This window comes from Cervus elaphus, chromosome 17 (assembly GCF_910594005.1).
Source record: "Cervus elaphus chromosome 17, mCerEla1.1, whole genome shotgun sequence".
Classification (NCBI taxonomy): domain Eukaryota; kingdom Metazoa; phylum Chordata; class Mammalia; order Artiodactyla; family Cervidae; genus Cervus; species Cervus elaphus.
In genome coordinates, this window is record NC_057831.1 from 17524036 (window position 1) to 17543884 (window position 19849).

General features: G+C 41.4%; 1 protein-coding gene across 2 annotated transcripts in view; it reads left to right on the forward strand.

The window, feature by feature from the left end:
* CFI (complement factor I) overlaps positions 1 to 19333 on the forward strand; it is a 46420-nt gene extending 27087 nt beyond the window's left edge. For both annotated transcript variants that reach the window (XM_043871108.1, XM_043871107.1), the window contains 8 exons: positions 2014 to 2040; positions 2439 to 2462; positions 5041 to 5076; positions 6914 to 7017; positions 7188 to 7291; positions 10770 to 11047; positions 16629 to 16733; positions 18917 to 19333. In XM_043871108.1, the coding sequence (XP_043727043.1) occupies positions 2014 to 2040; positions 2439 to 2462; positions 5041 to 5076; positions 6914 to 7017; positions 7188 to 7291; positions 10770 to 11047; positions 16629 to 16733; positions 18917 to 19134 (896 nt within the window). In that variant the 3' untranslated portion in view covers positions 19135 to 19333. The remainder of the gene's footprint in view (positions 1 to 2013; positions 2041 to 2438; positions 2463 to 5040; positions 5077 to 6913; positions 7018 to 7187; positions 7292 to 10769; positions 11048 to 16628; positions 16734 to 18916) is intronic.
* Positions 19334 to 19849: the final 516 nt, after the last annotated feature.

Sequence of the window (19849 nt, forward strand, 5' to 3'; positions counted from 1 at the left end):
CATCAGGGTCTTTTCAAATGAGTCAGCTGTTCGCATCAGGTGGCCAAAGTATTGGAGTTTCAGCTTCAACACCAGTCCTTCCAATGAACACCCTGGACTGATCTCCTTTAGGATGGACTGGTTGGATATGATTCACTTATAGATTGGATGGGGGTGTGAGAACAAATGAGCAGTCAAGGATGACTGCAGGGATTTTGGCCTGAGAACGGAAAGGATGGAGCTCCCTTCCTCAAAGACAGGGAAGGCTGCTGGAGGAGTGTGTGTGGGTCCTTGCATCCACCTTACTCACACGGAGCGAATCTGGTGGTGTGCTGGTGAATGTTTAACAGTGGGCTTTGAAGAGGGAGAGGGACTCCCTGATTTGTAGCTTTTGCTCATTTCTGTGGTCTAAATGATTCCCACCATGGGTGATCTCAAGCCATTGACATGATGTCGCAGAACACAAGCTGGGAAGCGACACAGCAGCCTCTTGTGAAGTGGTCGTGTCCATGTCAGGACACCCCTGCATGACTGTTAATGGTTTATTCTAGTGCTTTATGCTTGCCTTACGTTCCCTTTTCAACAGCACATGCCTTTAAAACAGAGTCTACCTATTTTTACATTCCAAATGCCCCCGGTAAAGTGCCTTCTACATAAGCATTAAGTAAATGCTGGAGATATGTATGGATAAGTTCATTGATATTAGTTATATTATATATAATTACTTGATATGCCAAGTATTAATATTTGACTTTAATGAAATTTGGCTTAATTTTCCATTGATATCAGTTCCTAAGTTTTTAGGATTTCAAATCATGTCATTTCTTTTCAAGATTATAAAGCAGTTGAGCAAAATACTTTCATGTTGGTTAACTGTAGTTAAGTCCTTAGTGAAGAAAGGAAAGAAAGAAATTTGAAAATTTTTTTCAGGGAGGAAGACACTACCACTCTCAGTTTTATTGAGATATACTTGACATACAACAATGTAAGTTTAAGACGAGCTTGATACGTATATTGCAAAATCATTACCACAGTAAGTTTAGTTAATATCCATCACCTACAATTTTTTTCCCCTGGTGATGAGAACTTTCAGGATTTACTCTCTAAGCAGCTTTTAAATATAGCATAGTGATTATGGTCACCATTCTTTGCAGTCCACCCCCAGTGCTTATTTATCTTTTTTTTAATTATTTATTTTTTTATCTTAATTTTGGCTGTGCTGGGCCTTTGTTGCTGGGCACAGGTTTTCTCCAGTTGCAGCGTGCGAGGACTACTCTTCCCTGCAGTACCCGGGCTTCTCATTGCGGGGGCTCCCGGGTGCATCGGCTTCAGTAGCTGCAGTTCCCCTGCTCCAGAGCACAGGCTCAGCAGTGTGGCTCACGGGCTTAGTTGCTCCTGGGCATGTGGGATCTTCCTGGACCAGGGATCAAACCTGCGTCCCCTGCACTGGGGCGGGTTCCCATCCATTGTGCCACCAGAGACGTCCTTTATTTATCTGATAATTGCAAGTTTGCACCTTTTGTACCTCCTTCACCCAGCTGTTCCCCACCTTCATCCACTTCCCCACTCCCCAACCCCTGCCTCTCGTAGCCACAAACCCCATCCCTTTTTCTATGGATTTTGATTTTTCAGCTGCCATATGCAAGTGAAACCATATAGTATTTGTCTCTCTCTGAAGCTCGACAGTTTGATTTCACTGTTTCAGTGTAATATTTGGGGTTTCTTATCTATTCTCTCCTCTTCTTTCCCCTCTTCCTTCCTTCCCTCCTCCTCAGAATTTGTTAATCATAAAAAAAAAAAAAATCCTACTGCAAGGGAGTAAGTGCAACCTAAAGCTTCCCTTTAGTATTAACTTCTTGAATCCATATCAAAAATACATTTAGTCAGCTGTTGCTGCTTCAGTTTATCTGTCTTTAGAGTGAACTCTGGTTTGCATTTCAATAATGATCCTAATTTTTCCCTTTCTAAGAAAGAGCAAGTGAGAGCAGAGGTGTGAAATAATATATTAATATATTCATTGATTTCTCCTTTCAGAAAACAGATCAAAATCACTAAGCCAAGGTAGGTTTGGAATAGATCTTAATTTCATTTATCCTTTATAAACTTTTTCCTAACATGAGTTAGAAAAGAGTAAATAAATTTTTGTCTAACTATATAATAAATCTGCTGTTAGGTATGTATTCAAATATATCTAACATATGAATCTCTTTTAAACTCAAGTGAAAATGATTTCCTTGCTGTGGTAAAGTTGGTGTGTGTTTAAATGTAAGAGGAAACATTTGTTAGGCACTATTAAAAATCAAAGTATTTGCTACAAAAAGTGGCATACTATGGGTCCCTTTTATCTTTTTATAAATGTTAAGTTGTTATACTGTACTGAAAATTGATGATTAGTGTACATTTAATTCAAGTGAAAATGATCTCTTTGCTACAGTGAGTTTTTTTCCTTTTGTTTTTAGGAACTAGACTTCTTGAAATTAAAGGTAAATATACTTTTATCATAGAAAATTTATATTATAGAATTGAAAAGAAGAATGAGGGGTCCTAGCTTGAAATGGTATGTTTTGTTTTGTCTTTTTAAGTAAAAATGATGCTTTGCTGTGGTAAATTTTGGGGTTTTTTTATTTTTCATGTCCTTGACTTGTAGCTCAAAGTAAAAATTTTATTAAAGTCTTGGGATTTTGCAGAATTGAAACAAAACACAAGCACTGCTTTTATGTTATATTGTTATATTTGAAGGTAACCATTAACCGAGGATGATATATATGACCAGTTTCACCGTTTGCTTAGACACAGAGGCCTTGTCCCGCAGTGGGGTAAACTTTCCTTCCCACACTCCCTGCTCACAGCCTGCCAAGCGCCTTCTCTGCACATTGCACCTCTGCCAAATATCCTTCTCTTCCTTTCCTTTCTCCTCAAAACCAAGGCAACTGCTGAAGAAACTGTCACCAGAGGAAAGATAACATCTTTTCACCTGAGGTATTTTCTTATTTACTTTTGTAACAGACATCCCCAAATCTTCCAGCTCTTTAGAGTCATCCTTTTCTTCATTATCGATCGAAAATGACCACCAGAAGCTTTTGATCCTCCTCAGGATTTCTCAGGATTCCTGAGTGACATTTATATACTCAAGATCATCCTTGTTCTAAATGGCTAACTTCAACTGTTGCTTTGTATCCCCTCCCTCTTGTCATTTTGCCCTCCAAGGCTGCTGCTGTCCCTTTTGTTTCATTTTGGTATTTGTTCATTTCCTCTTCTTAATTCCTTTCCCCCTTCCCTCCCTCTTGCCCTTCCTTCCTTTCTAGTTTCAGACTTCAGTTGCAAAGTGATGAGTTAGTGACACTCATGACCAGCACACGGTCATCTCTGGTTCAGGCAAGGTCCCTCTCTTGCTTCATTGATTCTCCATTACTCCTGTACCTTAGACTCGCTCATTCCGCATAGCAACCACTGTAATGTGATTTAACATGAGTGTCTTTTTGTTTGTATACATTCTTATCCAGGGTTGGTTGTTATCTTGTGAGGGTACATTTGTAATTCACACAGTACGGTGTTGTGCATCCTCTATTTCCTTTTCATCTTTTCACAAAGCATTACATTTTTAAGACCTGTCCATGTTGTAATGTTTCTGCCTAATCTGTTGCTTCTAACTGCCACACAATAAAACACTATGTGGTGTTCATCTTCCACAAGTTACTCTCTACCTGCTCAGTACTGGACTCTCAGCCCACACTCACGTGCAACGATGAATATCTTCTCCTTAAGGATGTGTGGGAGATTTCCCTGAGGCATTGAGCTGGGCCAGAAATTGTTAGACACATTTGACAAACTAGTGCCTGCATGTTCTGTGGCTGAGCTGCTCATCTCCACCAGTACCCCAAAGGGGTACCTCCGCACCGCTAACGTTTAGTACCATCCAGCTTCCTAATTTTGCTGGTCTCATACTCTCAAGTGATAGGGCATTGTTTATTCATTTGAACTTTTGTCATAACCAATGATTCTGGGTTTCTTTTCACATGCATACTAGCCCTTCGAGTTTCCTCTTCCTTTTCGTTTATCCTTTTGCCAATTCCCATCTTTTGCCTCATTTCATACTGGGGCCGCAGTCTTCTTTCTTCTAGCATTCTAGATATTAGTCCATTTTCCATTTTAGACATGCAAATACCTTCTTCCATTCTGTCACCCACCTATTAACTTTGGCCATAGTGAGCCTTGTTGAATAGAAGTCTTTAATCTTTAAATTTTTAAATCTTTATTTAATCAAAGTCATTGATTGTTTTTCTTATGATCTGTGCTTTGGAGCTTTCTGCTCGTCTTGTAATATCCAGTATATCTCAGCTATACTGGACTTTCCCCATCGCCCTTTGTTGAGCATTTAATTATGAAGTCTTCTCTTTGGTTTATGTTACTGCTTTTGTGAAAGCTCTGAGCAGAAAATAACCTAGGGGTGTAGTGTAACAGATACATGTAAGTCTTCCCCTCCCAAAAATTTGGGAAATGCAGTAATAATACACAGCACCGCTGCAGCAAAGTAACATTGCCTCTCTGGGCTGCAACCTCATCCAAAACAGAGCAACCTGTTGTGGAATTCACCTTTGGATGCTCAGGTCAAAGAAATCATGATTCTGTTCACAACTGAAATGTTTTAGGACAGCAGAGTGAAGATGGAATCACCCTGTATAACTTCAAGCCGAAGTCTAAGAAAGAAAAAGAGTGAATCTGTTCTTGTTTTTGTTTAACTTCTGACTTCTGCATCCCATATGACTAATAATAACCCTGTTGAATACTGAAACTGATGAAATATTGCATGACCCCTGTTAAGAGATACCTTATTATATACAAAATGTGAAGACCCATTTTAATGTCAGCTCAGGACTCTTTTGGTCAGTGTCTTGAGCCTTCACAATTACCTACCTACAGAAAGGAAATAAGATGATTTTGTATTGTCCTTTTTAAAGGTAGGACAGAATTTAGGCAGAAAATTATTATCAAAGTTTAAATGATTTTAATGATTTAATTTTTACCATAAACATAAACATTAGAACTTCTGTTTGATTATAGAAGAAGCAGAAATGTTGACTGCTGATATGGATGCAGGTAAGTTAACACTATTCTTTTTTACTAGTGCTTCACTGGTCAAATTTGCATTTTAATGTCATGTGTATGTATGTTAGTATATATGCATATATGTAATATAATTGATTTAAGTACCAATTTCTTTTGATTTCAATTTAAATACAAAAAACCATTACTACTTTTCTTATCATTTTTAAGAAAAACAAGCTTAAATACTTCTTGAGAACTACTTTTAAAATGGGTTAATATACATGGCTTATTTTGAAATGAAAAAAGTAGTCTAGTTCTACATACAGTTTTTCTATTTGCTATGAGCTTTATCAGGTCAGTTTTGTCAAAGCCAACCAGATTTCATGTATGACCCAGGACATACCTTTTAAGTACAAAAATAATAGATTCTTTTGCAATATTTTAAACCATGATAACAGGAAGTCTGTGAAGATCTGTTTTTTGGCCAAGTCTACACTGACAGCCAAATTTAAATAAAGTATTAAGTTCCTGGGAAGACAGTAACTGATAGGAATTTTTGAGTCAAGCTGACGTATTAAGTCCTGACTTAGTAATTTGTTAGCCGTGTGACCTTAGGTTAGTAACAAGCTCAAATACAAACTGGGAGTGAAATATCTCCCTATTTTAGGAGGATTGAAAACTGAAGCTCATGTAAGACTCCCTTCTGATTGCCAGGCCCCAGAGTTCATCAGCAAGTTTTTAAAAATCAGGCAATGAGTGGAAGATTTAGAACTCAAATCAGTCAGAGGGATTTCCAACAAAGGCCCTTTATTTTCTACTCAGGGTAATAAATTAATTTTCAGGTTCAATCCAAGCTGATTTGACAGTCCTCAATAGATGGGGGTCTCCCTTCTTAAAGGTACAAGCAGAAATTTAAAATTTATCATCACACTTTTCCAGTAACCCAGTTCTTAGGCTGGATGGGACTCCCCCAAAATCTTTTATCCACATTTGTTCACAACTTCTCTCCCTTGAGGACCTACCTCTTTCCTATGTGCTCAAAGTAATTGACAGTGATATTAATTTTCATTTCTCATTTGGGACTAAGAAGCAAGTTTACAAAAATTTTCATGACATGATAAAATAGAGCGTGATTATAAGAAGAGCATCTTATACTTTTACTTTCTTCCTTTGTCATGAATTCTCTTGCAAATTCATGTCTTAAGCCTGACTCTAGCATGCCTCCCAGTGACAAGTGCGCTATGTCTGAGTGCTCACTGAGGAAGGAAACACCATCACATGTTAAGCGGCTAAAAACACAGCTCCCTCCCAGCCTACTTATCCTGGATTGTCCAGGGGCTCCTGGCACATTACCTCTCAGTGTTAATATGATGATTAAGTGATACAAGCTATATACAAAGTACTTAGTATAGGATCTGACACACAGAAAGAACTCAACATTAACATCATTAATGTTAGTATTAATACTACTGAAGAGTCCCACATAAACAGTCTCTAGAAAGTAAGAACTATGAAAGAGAGACTCTGGAGTTCTGCTTGTGAACCTCATCCAGAGATGTCACCCCATCTTGAACTGTCATAGTAGTAATGTTTGGGCATGTGGCTTCTCTTATCTGCCAGAGGCTGGTCAGTGAGTAACCCCTCAGGCAACCTCCTTCCACCTTTAGGTAGAACGTCAGAGAACCAAGCCAATTTTAAGCTTAATTTTTAATATTAAGCCAGAATTTTTAAGCAAGGTGAATAGCATCCAAAATAACTTACTAATGAAACTGGCCTGCTTCATATTTGTTGTGACTCTGCTGTTTTTGTGGCATAGATAATCAAGAAGTTTGCCCAGAAGGTAATGGTTTCAAAAATCATAATGACACAATCTCTTCTTTTCTTAAAGAAAGAAAATTTACAAAGTCACTTTTGCCTAAACTATCCTGTGGCGTTAAAAACAACATGCACATTCGAAGGAAGCGAGTCGTAGGAGGCAAGCCAGCAAAAATGGTAAACCCGCACAAAAAGTTATAATGTCATTTCCCAGGAGCCACCCAAGTTGGGGGGAAAAAAAAGTCGGGGGGAGGGATGGAAATTATTAGAGATTGAGAACCTTGCAATGGAAACTTTCAAGCCACCTGTCCGGCAGGATGGCCGTGACCACATGAATGTCTTTCCAGGGAGACTTCCCATGGCAGGTGGCAATCAAGGAAGGTGACAAAATCCACTGTGGAGGAATTTACATCGGTGGCTGCTGGATTCTGACTGCTGCACATTGTGTCAGGTAAAAAAAAAAAAACAAAAACCCTCTCCAGTAGATTCCTGATTTCTGAAACAATGAAATTAGGTAACAGAGGTTGTGATAAAGTAAAACGATAAATAAAAACCTATGTAAGAAAAATCACTAAGTTCCACTCTATTGTCTGCTAAACACCCTCTCTGATGTTCACGATCAGGAGGCCAGAGGCCAGTTCCTCAGAACCCACTATGTTCCCCACAGACCAAGTTGTTGACCTCAGCTGGCAGGGCGGATCGAACCTGTAGGTACAAGCTGTTTCACTTGGCTCATTTGCATGGGTCAAGGTCAGCCTGGAGGACAGAGTTCAGAATTCTGGCTTCAGTTCTGACCTTTAGAATGAATGAAACACCATTTATGGAGTGCCTCTTACAGACCAGATACTGTGCCCAGAGCTTTCATAGATGTCATTTTGTTTTAACATTCTTAACATTCTCGAGAGGCAAATATTATTCCTCTCATTTTCTAGATAGGCAGACTGAAACCAGAAGTCAGATACCTTGGCTAAAACAGCACTACAAGTCTGTAGCAGTGCTTGCGTGTGTGCTAAGTTGCTTCAGTCCTGTCCAACTCTTTTCGACCCCATAACTGTAGATACCTGACTGTAGCCCGCCAGGCTCCTCTGACCATGGGGTTCTCCAGGCAAGAATACTGGGGTGGGTTACCATTTCCTACCCTATGGGATCTTCCCGGCTCAGGGATCGAACCCCCGTGTCTAGTATCTCCTGCACTGGCGGACAGGTTCTTCTCCACAGCACCACCTGGGAAGCCCAGTCTGTAGCAGAGCCAGGGTAAAACCAAGCATATCTGACAGTGACTTAGAGGAAGGCCTGTTTAGAAAATCTGCAGGTGACCCAAACTTTAGAGGGACAAGAAATCTGTTGAATGACACCCATAAAAATCCTCATGGATTGGAGTGAAGGACCAAATCGCATTTCTTCCTTCTGAACGACCCTTTTCTCTTGGCTTCTGTAACAGAACACTCTTCTGGTTTTCTACCTGCCTCTCCGGTCACACCTTCTCTGCCTTCTTTGCAGCTTCCTCCTCCAGTGACTGAGCATTATGGCTCAAGTGAAATACTAAAGTTCCTCGATGTGTATCCTGGCTTCCTCTTCTCTTCTGACTTCTTTCTAAAATTATCTGCACTTTAAAATACCGCCATATGCTGACACAGTGGTATCTCCAGCCTAGACTTCTCCAACCTTGAGCCTACAGTACACTGTCTTGGCTGTATCAGAAGCATTAGTACATCAAATTCAAAAGGTCTAAGACTGAGCTCCGAGACTTCCCTAGTGATCCAGTGGTTAAGACTCCATACTTCCAATGCTGGGGGACACCATTTCGATCCCTGGTCAGGGAACTAAGATCCCACCTGCCCCACACTGCGGCCAAGAAATTAAATATAAAAAATAATAATAAGACTGAACTCATGATTTGCCCCTTGCCCCAAATATTGTCCTGACCTAATGTTCCCTTTCTCAGCAGATGGCTACACCATCCATCTAGCTATACAAGGCAGAAATCTAGAAATGATCGCATTTCATTCCCTCAACCCTACCACACAGCTCAGCTGTATATCACTAGCTCCAGATGTCATTTAAAATATTTTTTTAATTTTTAATTGGAGGATAATTGCTTCACAATGTCATGTTGGTTTCTGCCGTACATCAACATGAGCCAGCCATAGGTACACATGTATCCCCTCCCTCTTGAGCTTCCCTCCCACCTCCCCCTCCACCCCACCCTTCTAGGTTGTCACAGAGCACCATGATGAGTTCCCTGCGCGATACAGCAACTTCACACTGGCTCTCTGTTTAACACACGCTAGTGTATGTATTTCAATGCTACTCTCTCAGTTCGTCCCACCATCTCCTTCCCTATTGTGTCCGTAAGTCTGTTCTCTATGTCTGAGTCTCTATTCCTGCCCTGCAAACAAGTTCATCAGTACCATTTTTCTAGATTCCATATATGTGTGTTAATATACAGTATTTGTTTTTCTCTTTCTGATTTACTTCACTCTGTATAACAGGCTGTAGGTTCATCCACCTCACTAGAACTGACTCAAATGTGTTTCCTTTTATGGCTGGGTAATATTTCATTGTACATATGTACCACAGTTTCTTCCAGATGGTGTTTTTAATTGCCAGTTATTTAATTCTCAAAGTTTCTGTTTACCTCCACTATTACCATTCTCCCACCTCTCTCCTGGATTTTACCATCTGCTTCCTAATTGGCTTGCCTACATTCACTCGGCACATTAAACATTTATTAAGGAAATTGAATGGATGAACAGTTAATCTTTGAATGATATTTAGGACCTTTCATCCTGAAATATAACCAAAATTAATAAGAATGCTGTTCTTATTAATTCTTAGAACATTGAGTGTAAATAAAAACATCCTAAACACCTCATTAGCTCCTAGGACACCACTGTTTAACGGTAAGGTGTTTCCCTGAGAAGGTGATGTAAGCTGTGCTGTGCTTAGCCATTCAGTCGTGTCTGACTCTTTGACTCCATGGACTGTGGCCCACCAGGCTCCTCTGTCCATAGAGATTCTCCAGGCAAGAATACTAAAGTGGCCATGCCCTCCTCCAGGGGCTCTTCACAACCCAGGGATCAAACCCTGGTCTCTTGTATTGCAGGCGAATTCTTTACTGTCTGAGCCGCCAGGGAACCCCAAGAATACTGGAGTGTGTAGCCTATCCCTTCTCCAGCAAACTTCCTGACCCAGGAATCAAACCAGGGTCTCCTGCATTGCAGGCAGACTCTTTACCAGCTGAGCTACCTGGGAAGCCCGAGAAAGTAATAGTAGATGCCAAATTTGCTGGAAACCACAAGGTGAAAATTGGTAAGAAAATGGAGTGAGGCATGAGGACAGGCAATATTTAGCCCATTCACCATTTCGACCAAATTTTAAAACAGCTACTGTGTTCCAGATACAATACTCAACACAAGTATCTCTCTGTAGACAAAGAAGACCCAGTAAAGGTTCTTGAGCAAATAAATACAATGCAAAGTTAGGATGAAGTCAGTTTTAAAGGTTACAGTGGTGGTTCCCAGGTCTGACCTCTGGGATCCTGTGCGCTGACTCCCCACTTCCTCAAGCATATTCCTGACTAGATGCTCTCTGCTTTCTGCTTAAATACCCTCAATTCCCACACTCTTATGTCAGAGGCAGCCAACTCATTCTACTGTTGGCATCTCTGGTAAGTAGTGAGACCTTTATGTCCCTAATATTTAGCAGGTAGATGAACTATTCCTTTCTACACTTATCCACTGACTTTAATTCTGTCCTAATAAAATTTCATTGCAATGCTTCATGGCAGAAAGGATTAAAAAAATCTGGCAAAATGAAAAAGCTCCTTAAAAGGGGAGAACTTAAAGATGAAGCATCAGAAGTCCAATTTGTACTTGCTTCCCCACCCCCCTACTCAATATATTTCCCCCCTTTCCTATCTGTTACAGAGTCAGCAGAATTCATCGTTACCAATTATGGACATCATTTACAGACTGGTTAAAACCTGACACTGACATAGTTGTTCAATTCGTGAATCAAATTATTATCCATGAGAATTACAATGGAACTACCTACCAAAATGACATAGCTTTGATTGAAATGAAAAAACGCCCAAATCAAAAAGAATGTGTATTGAGTAAATCCGTCCCTGCCTGCGTCCCATGGTCTCCACATCTATTTCAGCCTAACGATAAGTGCATCATTTCTGGCTGGGGTCGAGAAAAAGGTATGTTTTACAGTTTGTTCATCAGAATGCAGGGGTTGAAAAATGAATAGGAAGAGAAACGCATAGGAGCTAATCTCCCAGTGTTCGGAGAGAAACAGTGCATCAAATCCAGAAAAGTGAGCGTCCGGCCAGGGCCGCCTCCTGGGCAGAGGACCTGCGTGGTTGCCCAGCACCCTGAGCTCTGGGCACCGAAGGGCCTTGTGCTTGCTGTACTAACCTGCTGTCACCATCATGAAATTCTCAATCATTTTTGCAGGGGCTCCACCTCACATTTTTAGTTTTTAAAATTAAATAATTTGGTTCTGCAAATTATGTAATTGATCCTGACCCAGAGTTTCGAGGATACCTATACTCTGCGATAGTGAAACATCCATTGAGGGGTAACCATTCACCAAGAGAAAAACAGAGTGACAGGGGGATATAGCCTGGACCTTTTGGATTGGTTGGAATGATATGAATGAAAGATAAAATGTTTTTCAAAGGTATTGTCACAGTATATGCCGAGTCAGTGACCCCACAGCCTTTCCCCTCCCTCTTCTGCCCTCCCCTGTTCTCCTGACTCACACCCCAACATCCCACAAAGAGAAAGATAACATAAAGAAGTTATCCTTTGTGCTTCTAAGATGACTTGAGGTGAACATTCACATGAATAAAAGATATACTTTGCTTACGGGCAAATCATTAGAAAGACCTAATAAATTAGAGATAGATTAGAATTAATTTAGACAGTACTTGTCCCCTCATCTTGAAGTCAGCCTAGAAATGTAGCTTCCTTTTGATCCCTCAACTTTCTTTGTAAATAGCTTCACTGCATTTGCCTAATAGACGCCTATTGCAACACACTCTTTATAATTGCCATATTGAAAAGTATAAAGGGAAAGTTGCTCAGTTGTGTTCAACTCTTTGCGACCCCATGGACTATACAGTCCACAGAATTCTCCAGGCCAGAATACTGGAGTGGTTAGCCATTCCCTTCTCCAGGGGATCTTCCCAACCCAGGGATTGAACCCAGGTCTCCCACATTGCAGGCAGATTCTTTACCAGCTAAGCCATGAGAAAAGTATAAAATATTCATATAAATGAACCTGAATTTGTGGTATGTTTGACTACCCAAAACTTACAAAATGCTAAAATTTTCTTAGTAATTAATTTATTCAGAGAGTATTATGTTCTTTTATTTGTTCTTTTTTTAAACACCAACATTTTATTTTATTTTGGCTGCACTGCATGGCTTACCAGATCTTAATGTCCCGACCAGGGGTTGACTCTGGGCCCTCAGCAGTGAGAGTCCTAACGACTGGACCACAAGGGAATTCCCTGTTTTCTTTTTTAAAAACTTTTATTATGTACATTTATATGCAATCACAAAAGTAGAGATAAAAGTATAATAAACCTGCTTTCACCATGCAGTTTTCAGTTACCAACATTATCCCATCCTTATTTTAGCTTCCTGAATCAATCACAATAGGATAATTAGGAAAGTTTATTTATAAAGGAGTTAATAACAAAGTGGGTGGGAGGTTGGGGAACCACAAGAGCTGTGCAGGAATCCAGGTCAAACAGTCCCAGAACTGAGACCTTTCCTAGATCTGAAGGTGTAAGGTGAAGAAGTTACCAGAAGGAGAGAGGTCTTGGGCACAGCATGCTACCTTGCGAGAAGCAATGACCTCGGGTTGAAGGTTATAGCCAGTCCCAATCTCATTATCCTCTCTCCTTCCCTCCTTTTCCTTCTGCTGGAGTCCTTTGTTGGAAAGCAGCTGGAAACCAGGGGCGAGCTTACTCTTGTTGAGGCAGTCCCTCCAGCTCCGGCTCTCAGGGTAGGGGCCAGAGCATTGAAGGGTGGAGAAAGGATCTGAATGACAACAGGAGCTTATCAACATATTCCCCCACAGTGAATTTATTTTTTTTCCCCTGGAGGATATCAAATCAAATCCTAGACACCATGTAATTTCACCCACAAATACGCCATCTTTACCAGGCAAAAACTTGAAAAAACAAAACCAACCAGTTCAGTTCAGTTCAGTCACTCAGTCATGTCTGATTCTTTGCAATCCCATGAACCGCAGCACGCCAGACCTCCCCGTCCATCACCAACTCCTGGAGTTTACCCAAAGTCAGGTCTATTGAGTCAGTGATGCCATCCACACCTCATCCTCTGTCGTCCCCTTCTTCCCCCTTCAATCTTTCCCAGAATCAGGATCTTTTCAAATGAGTCAGTTCTTCATATCAGGTGGCCAAAGTATTGGAGTTTCAGCTTCAGCATCAGTCCTTCCAATGAACACCCAGGGGTGATTTCCTTTAGGATGGACTGGTTGGATCTCCTTGCAGTCCAAGGGACTCTCAAGAGTCTTCTCCAACACCACAGTTCAAAAGCGTCAATTCTTCAGCGCTCATCTTACTTTATAGGCCAACTCTCACATCCATATGTGACTACTGGAAAAACCATAGCGTTAACTAGATGGACCTTTGTTGGCAAAGTAATGTCTCTGCTTTTTAATATGCTGTCTAGGTTGGTCATAACTTTTCCTCCAAGGAGTAAGTGTCTTTTTATTTCATGGCTGCAGTCATCATCTGCAGTGATTTTGGAGCCCAAAGAAATAAAGTCTGCCACCATTTCTACTGTTGCTCCATCTATTTGCCATGAAGTAATGGGACCGGATGCCATGATCTTTGTTTCCTGTATGTTCAGCTTTAAGCCAACTTTTTCACTCTCCTCTTTCACTTTCATCAAGAGGCTCTTTAGTTCTACTTCACTTTCTGCCCTAAGGGTGGTGTCATCTGCATATCTGAGGTTATTGATATTCTCCCAGAAATCTTGATTCCAGCTTGTGCTTCATCCAGCCCAGCGTTTCTCATGATGTACTCTGCATATAAGTTAAATAAGCAGAGTGACAATATACAGCCTTGATGTACTCCTTTTCCTATTTGGAACCAGTCTGTTGTTTCAGGTCCAGTTCTAACTGTTGCTTCCTGACCTGCATACAGATTTCTTAAGAGGCAGGTCAGGTGGTCTGGTATTCCCATCTCTTTCAGAATTTTCCACAGTTTATTGTGATCCACACAGTCAAAGGCTTTGGCATAGTCAATAAAGCAGAAATAGATGTTTTTCTGGAACTCTCTTGCTTTTACGATGATCCAACAGATGTTGGCAATTTGATCTCTGGTTCCTCTGCCTTTTCTAAAACCAGCTTGAACATCTGGAAGTTCACGGTTCACATATTGCTGAAGCCTGGCTTGGAGAATTTTGAGCATTACTTTGCTAGCATGTGAGATGAGTGCAATTGTGTGGTAGTTTGAGCATTCTTTGGCATTGCCTAATAAAAATGATTCCATAATATCATCCAATAACCAGTTGTGTTGAACATGCCTTAATCATTTACAAAACATTTTTACAGATTATTTCCACTGGGCTCCAAAGTCTACACATTGCATTCAGCGGCTATTTTTCTTAAACCTCTTTAATCTAGAACAATTACGTCTTTCTTTTATTTAAAATGTATTTATTTTAAATAAATCTGGGTCATTCTTATTTTAGAATTCCCACACCTTGAAATTTGCTGATTGTATTCTTGATGTATGTATTTTCTATAAGCTAGTAGATTTGTTCTTATACACTGGCTTATTAATTAATCATCACATGTATTGAGCCCTCACTGTGAGTGCAAGATAGTAATGCTAAAGTGCTAGAATCTCACTGATGAAAACCATGGACATAGCCAACAAACAAGGGGCGCTAAGGCTACAAAGTGGAATGACAAAGGTCAGCCCTCCAGGGACTTACGGTGCATAGGCGCCATCAGACATAATTGCCACCAGCAGACAGCAGGCCGTGAGGGAGGCTTCCAGGAGCGTACAAAACGAGAGTTCAGGGGACGAAACAGTCTCTGAGGCTCAGAAATCACTCGTGTGGTACAAGAGTTCCCAGTTTTGGAAGGCTTATCCTGAATTAGGGGAAATAATAAATTGCTAATTTTTGGAATGCTCTTATCCTGAAGAAGGCAGTCATCTTAAGATTAACTTGAGGGACTTCCCAGCACAGCCAAATAAATTATTTTGTGTAGTCGCTAAGTCATGTCCAACTTTGTGACCCCCACATGGGATTTCCCAGGCAAGAATACTGGAGTGGGTTGCCATTTCCTTCTCCAGGGGATCTTCCCAACCCGGGGACCAAACCCAGGTCTCCTGCACTGCAGGTAGATTCTTTACCACTGAACCACCAGGGAGGCCCAGCCAGATAAATAAAAATAAATATTAAAAAAGAAAAAACAAAGACTAATGTGAGGTATGACTTGAAGGAGAAAAAAGAAACTCCTTCCTGATTTGCCATACTGGTTGGAGGAATGTGTTAGAAAGCATTAGTTTCTCCCTCTGTTTCCCAGAAGAAAGGAATATTAGCCCACAACACCCTGGGTAGAATCTGTGAGGGTGTCCTTTCAGAATAAACCAGACATCTCTGTCCCCAGGTAGAGACAGAGATTTGTAGATTAATTGAAGAGCCAAGTCATTTGGCATAAAATGTTTAGTGTATAATGGAATTACTGAGTTCATGCATTAATTACATAAATATTTATTAAGTAACTACTTGGTACTAGCATGAGGCTAGGTGCAGCAGTGAATGAATCAGGCCCAGCCCCTGCCGTCCTGGAGCACATAAAGACTGCTGTAAGGTGGGAAAAAGGAAGAGAGGAGATGGGACAAAAATTCACTCCTTATACCTGAGGTATATGAACCTGTGTTCTTAGGTCTTTCTCATCTTCCCCGGACTGTCAATCAGCAACAGCATCTGGTCCTTCTCTTTCCTTGGACCAAGTTCAAGTCCCAAATCTGTGACTTAAAGGGAAATCCTAAATCCTCTTTCAGTCACTTTCAAATCATTTAGGAGATAGAGTTCCTCACAGACACAAAAACTCATAGATACCAATAATTTCATGTGTATTTTCATTTTAAGTTTTTATATTTAAAAGTTGTTTCCACTCTAACAAGGACTTTCAAGCAAAGAAGGGACTATAAGAAGACTGGAACTATTTATGTGAGAAGGCCCCAATCACAGATTTCTAATCACCACCCACCCCCACCCCACCTCACCACTAGACTCAGTGATCAGAAGGAGTCTATCCCATTCTTTTCAAAGTGTACTGTGTCTTAGTCACCCAGTCATGTCCAACTCTTTGTGACCCCCTGGACCATATAGCCCTCCAAATTCCTCTGTCCATGGGATTCTCCAAGCAAGAATACTGGAGTGGGTTGCCATTTCCTTCTCCAGGGGATCTTCCCAACTCAGGGATTGAACTCTGGTCTCCCGCACTGCAGGCAAATTCTTTACCGACTGAGCCACCAGGGAAGCCCATCTCACAGTACCCAGGCCAGATATTCAATAAGGCTTCTTGACTATATTACAGAAATGGGATACGAGCAGTGTATGACTAAATTTGCTAGTGAGTTTTCCTGCAAAGTTTACATATGTCTTAAAGAATATATATATTCTTATATGTTCCAAATGGTTTATTGAATTATGAAAGTAAATACTTCAATTCCTCATTTGTAACTTCTAAATGCCTCTTTGTTTTTTCACTTTGTTTAGGTAACCAAAAAGTATATTCACTTATGTGGGGTGAAGTTCATCTAATAAACAACTGCTCAAAGTTCTACCCAGGTCGCTACTTTGAAAAAGAAATGGAGTGTGCAGGTAAGCACAAAGTGGCCTCTGGGAGATGTCTCCATAGCCTCTACCAAACACCTTTGTCCTCCCCGCTGAGTCACCGCCTTGTTCTGGGCCTCCAACCTTTTCCTTTGGCCTCTGGCTGTAAAGATCCCCTGGAGAAGGAAATGGCAACCCACTCCAGTATTCTTGACTGGAAAATTCCTTGGACAGAGGAGCCTGGCAGGCTACAGTCCATGGGGTTGCCAAGAGTCGGACGCCACTTAGCAACTAAGCCACCACTGACCGTTGCATTATCAGACTCTTTCAGTCCCTTTCCCTTAGCTCAAGTTCCCGCAACCTAATACCCAAAGGAAAAATCTTCCTTAAGCCATTATACAGCAGTCTAACAAGGTGATTAAGAGCACAGACTCTGGAACCAGACTGCCTGGGTTTACATTCCAGTTCTCACCAATTACTGCTTTGTGACCTTGAGCAAGTTTCCTCACCTGCGACACTGGTGATCTTAAGAGATGAGAAGAGTGAGATGCAGAGCGGTAATGCGAGTTGCCGCAAGTCGTATAGGGGCTTCCCCGGTTGCTCAGTGGTAAAGAATCCACCTGCAAAGCAGGAGACACAGGAGACGCGGGTTTGATCCCTGGGTCAGGAAGATCCCCTAGAGAAGGAAATGACAGTCTATTCCGGTATTCTTGCTTGGAAAATCCCATGGACGGAGGAGCCTGGCAGGCTACAGTCCATGGCGGGGGTCACAAAGAGTCAGACACAACTTAGCGACTAAACAACAACACAGCAAAGTCTTACAGACAAGCAATGGTATATTCGGGATCGAAGCCTAGACTTCTAAGTAAAAATCCAAACTATCTCATTTCAACACGTCCAGTTGGAAGTCAGTTCTCCCCCATTAGGAATCCCTTTGGCTTCTCAGGATTCCTGTCCCTCCCTCCTTCAAAATCACAGGAATGCTAGTGCTACCACCCAACATAACTACGTCAGTTCCTACTTCTGGTGGTGAGCCAAAGGCAGGGTGCCAGCCATGGCAGGGCATTCAGGACACTTGATTGAAATCACTTGCAAATAGTGGATTATAGAAAAAGGCAGTTATTGACATCCTGTAACTGCTTGGATGTATCTGTGTGCTCAGTTGCATCCAACTCTTTGTGACATTTTGGACCATAGCCTGCCAGGCTCCTCTGTCCATGGAATTCTCCAGGCAAGAATACTGGAGTTGGTTGCCGTGCCTTCCTCCAGGGGATCCTCCCAACCCAGGAATCAAACCCGAGTCTCCTGCGTCTCCTGCACTACAGGTGGATTCTTTATTGCTGAGGCATCAGGGAAGCCCCAACTTCTTGGATACAGCGATTTAAAATCTTGGAAAGTCACAAGAGTGAGAAAAAAGTAAACAGACCATTCCATGTGCCTCCTCCCACCCCACCATCTTAAAATGGAGCTAAGGATTACAGAGCACAAAAGGAGAGAACAGCACAAAATCTACCCAGGCACAATTGCACAGTTAAGAGGATAAGCTCTGAAGTCTGGCTACCTGGGTTCAAGTTCAGAAGTTCAAGTTCAAGTTCTGGCTACCTGGGTTCAAGTTCATTTCCTTGACCCTAGACAAGTTCACTAATGCCTCTGTGCCTTATCTCATCTTAAAATAGGGATACTAACGATCTGTCCCTCACAGGAGTGTGATGAGGGTTAAAAGAGTGAACAATTAATACATATTAAGAACTCAGTGAGTACTAGGTACTGCTATTGTTTTTCCACTCAGCCATTGATGCTACTTTGAGATTGCTATCTCATTATGAAATATGCTTCCACAAAGTAGAGGAAACGGGAGCGTACTTGCTAAACTTGGAGAATGAGTTTTAATAAAAGACAGTATTTCCCAACCTGCACTTCCACATCTCTTTGGGCCTGCTCTGTAAGGGAGCCCATCGTTATTGCCTATTAGGAAAGTGTAAGAAAGTCAGCGTTTGGGACTTTCCTGGAGGTCCAATTGTTAAGACTCCACACTTCCAATGCAGGGGATGGGAGTTCAATCCCTGGTCAGGGAACTAAGATCCCACATGCCACACAGCACGTTCAAAAAATACAAACAAAAAACTTGAAGAAGAAAAAAAAGGAAGCCCGTGTCAGTACAGGCATTGGTGGGAGAACAGCCTTGACAATGGAAGTAACGTGTGATTTTCTTTGTCCCTTGTCTTCCTCAGGTACAGATGACGGTTCCATTGACGCCTGTAAAGGGGACTCTGGAGGCCCCTTAGTCTGTCAGGATGTCAACAACGTGACTTACGTCTGGGGTGTTGTGAGTTGGGGTGAAAACTGCGGAAACCCAGAGTTCCCAGGCGTTTACACCAAAGTGGCCAATTATTTTGACTGGATTAGTCTTCATGTAGGAAGGGCTCTTATTTCTCAGCACAATGTATAAAACTATGATCTCGCTCTTCTTTCTACTCTTTTTCTCTCAGGAGCTCCATTTTAATTGAAATGATACTGAATAATTAGTACTTCTTCAAGGAAAACAATAGAGGCGGTTTGATGGGACATTTTTTAAAGGTCTCTACAAAGTTTATGCCATTTTGGAATTTTGCTGTATAATTCTCAAATAAATATTTCAGTCAAGCATACATATTTTATTTTATTTTATTTATAAAAGACCTGGATAATCTGTTCATTCAGGAGTGCTGTATGTTTTTTTTGGATTTATGTATTTACTTTTGACTGTGGGTCTTTGTTGCTGCATGTGGACTTTAGTCGCCACTAGTGGGGCTGCTCTTCACTGCGGAACACTGACTTCTCATCGTGGTAGCTTCTCACCTTGTTGCGGAGCACACGCTCTGGGCGCAAAGGCTTCAGTAGTTGAGGCCCACAGGCTTAGCTACTCCGAAGCATGTGGGATCTGCCTGGACTAGGGATTGAACCAGTGTCCCTTGCATCGCAAGGCGGATTCTTAACCACTGGACCACCAGGGAAGCTTGGGGGTGTCGTATTCACTGTACTAAGGTTTAGCAGGTGGAAGGACATTGGATTCCCATAAGCCCGGTTCAAACCCCAGCTCTACCACCTGCTCATGGCTTGGCCCTGGGCAATTTACTATCTTTTTTTGTGTCCCATTTCCCACTTTTAAAGAGGAAACTGGAATT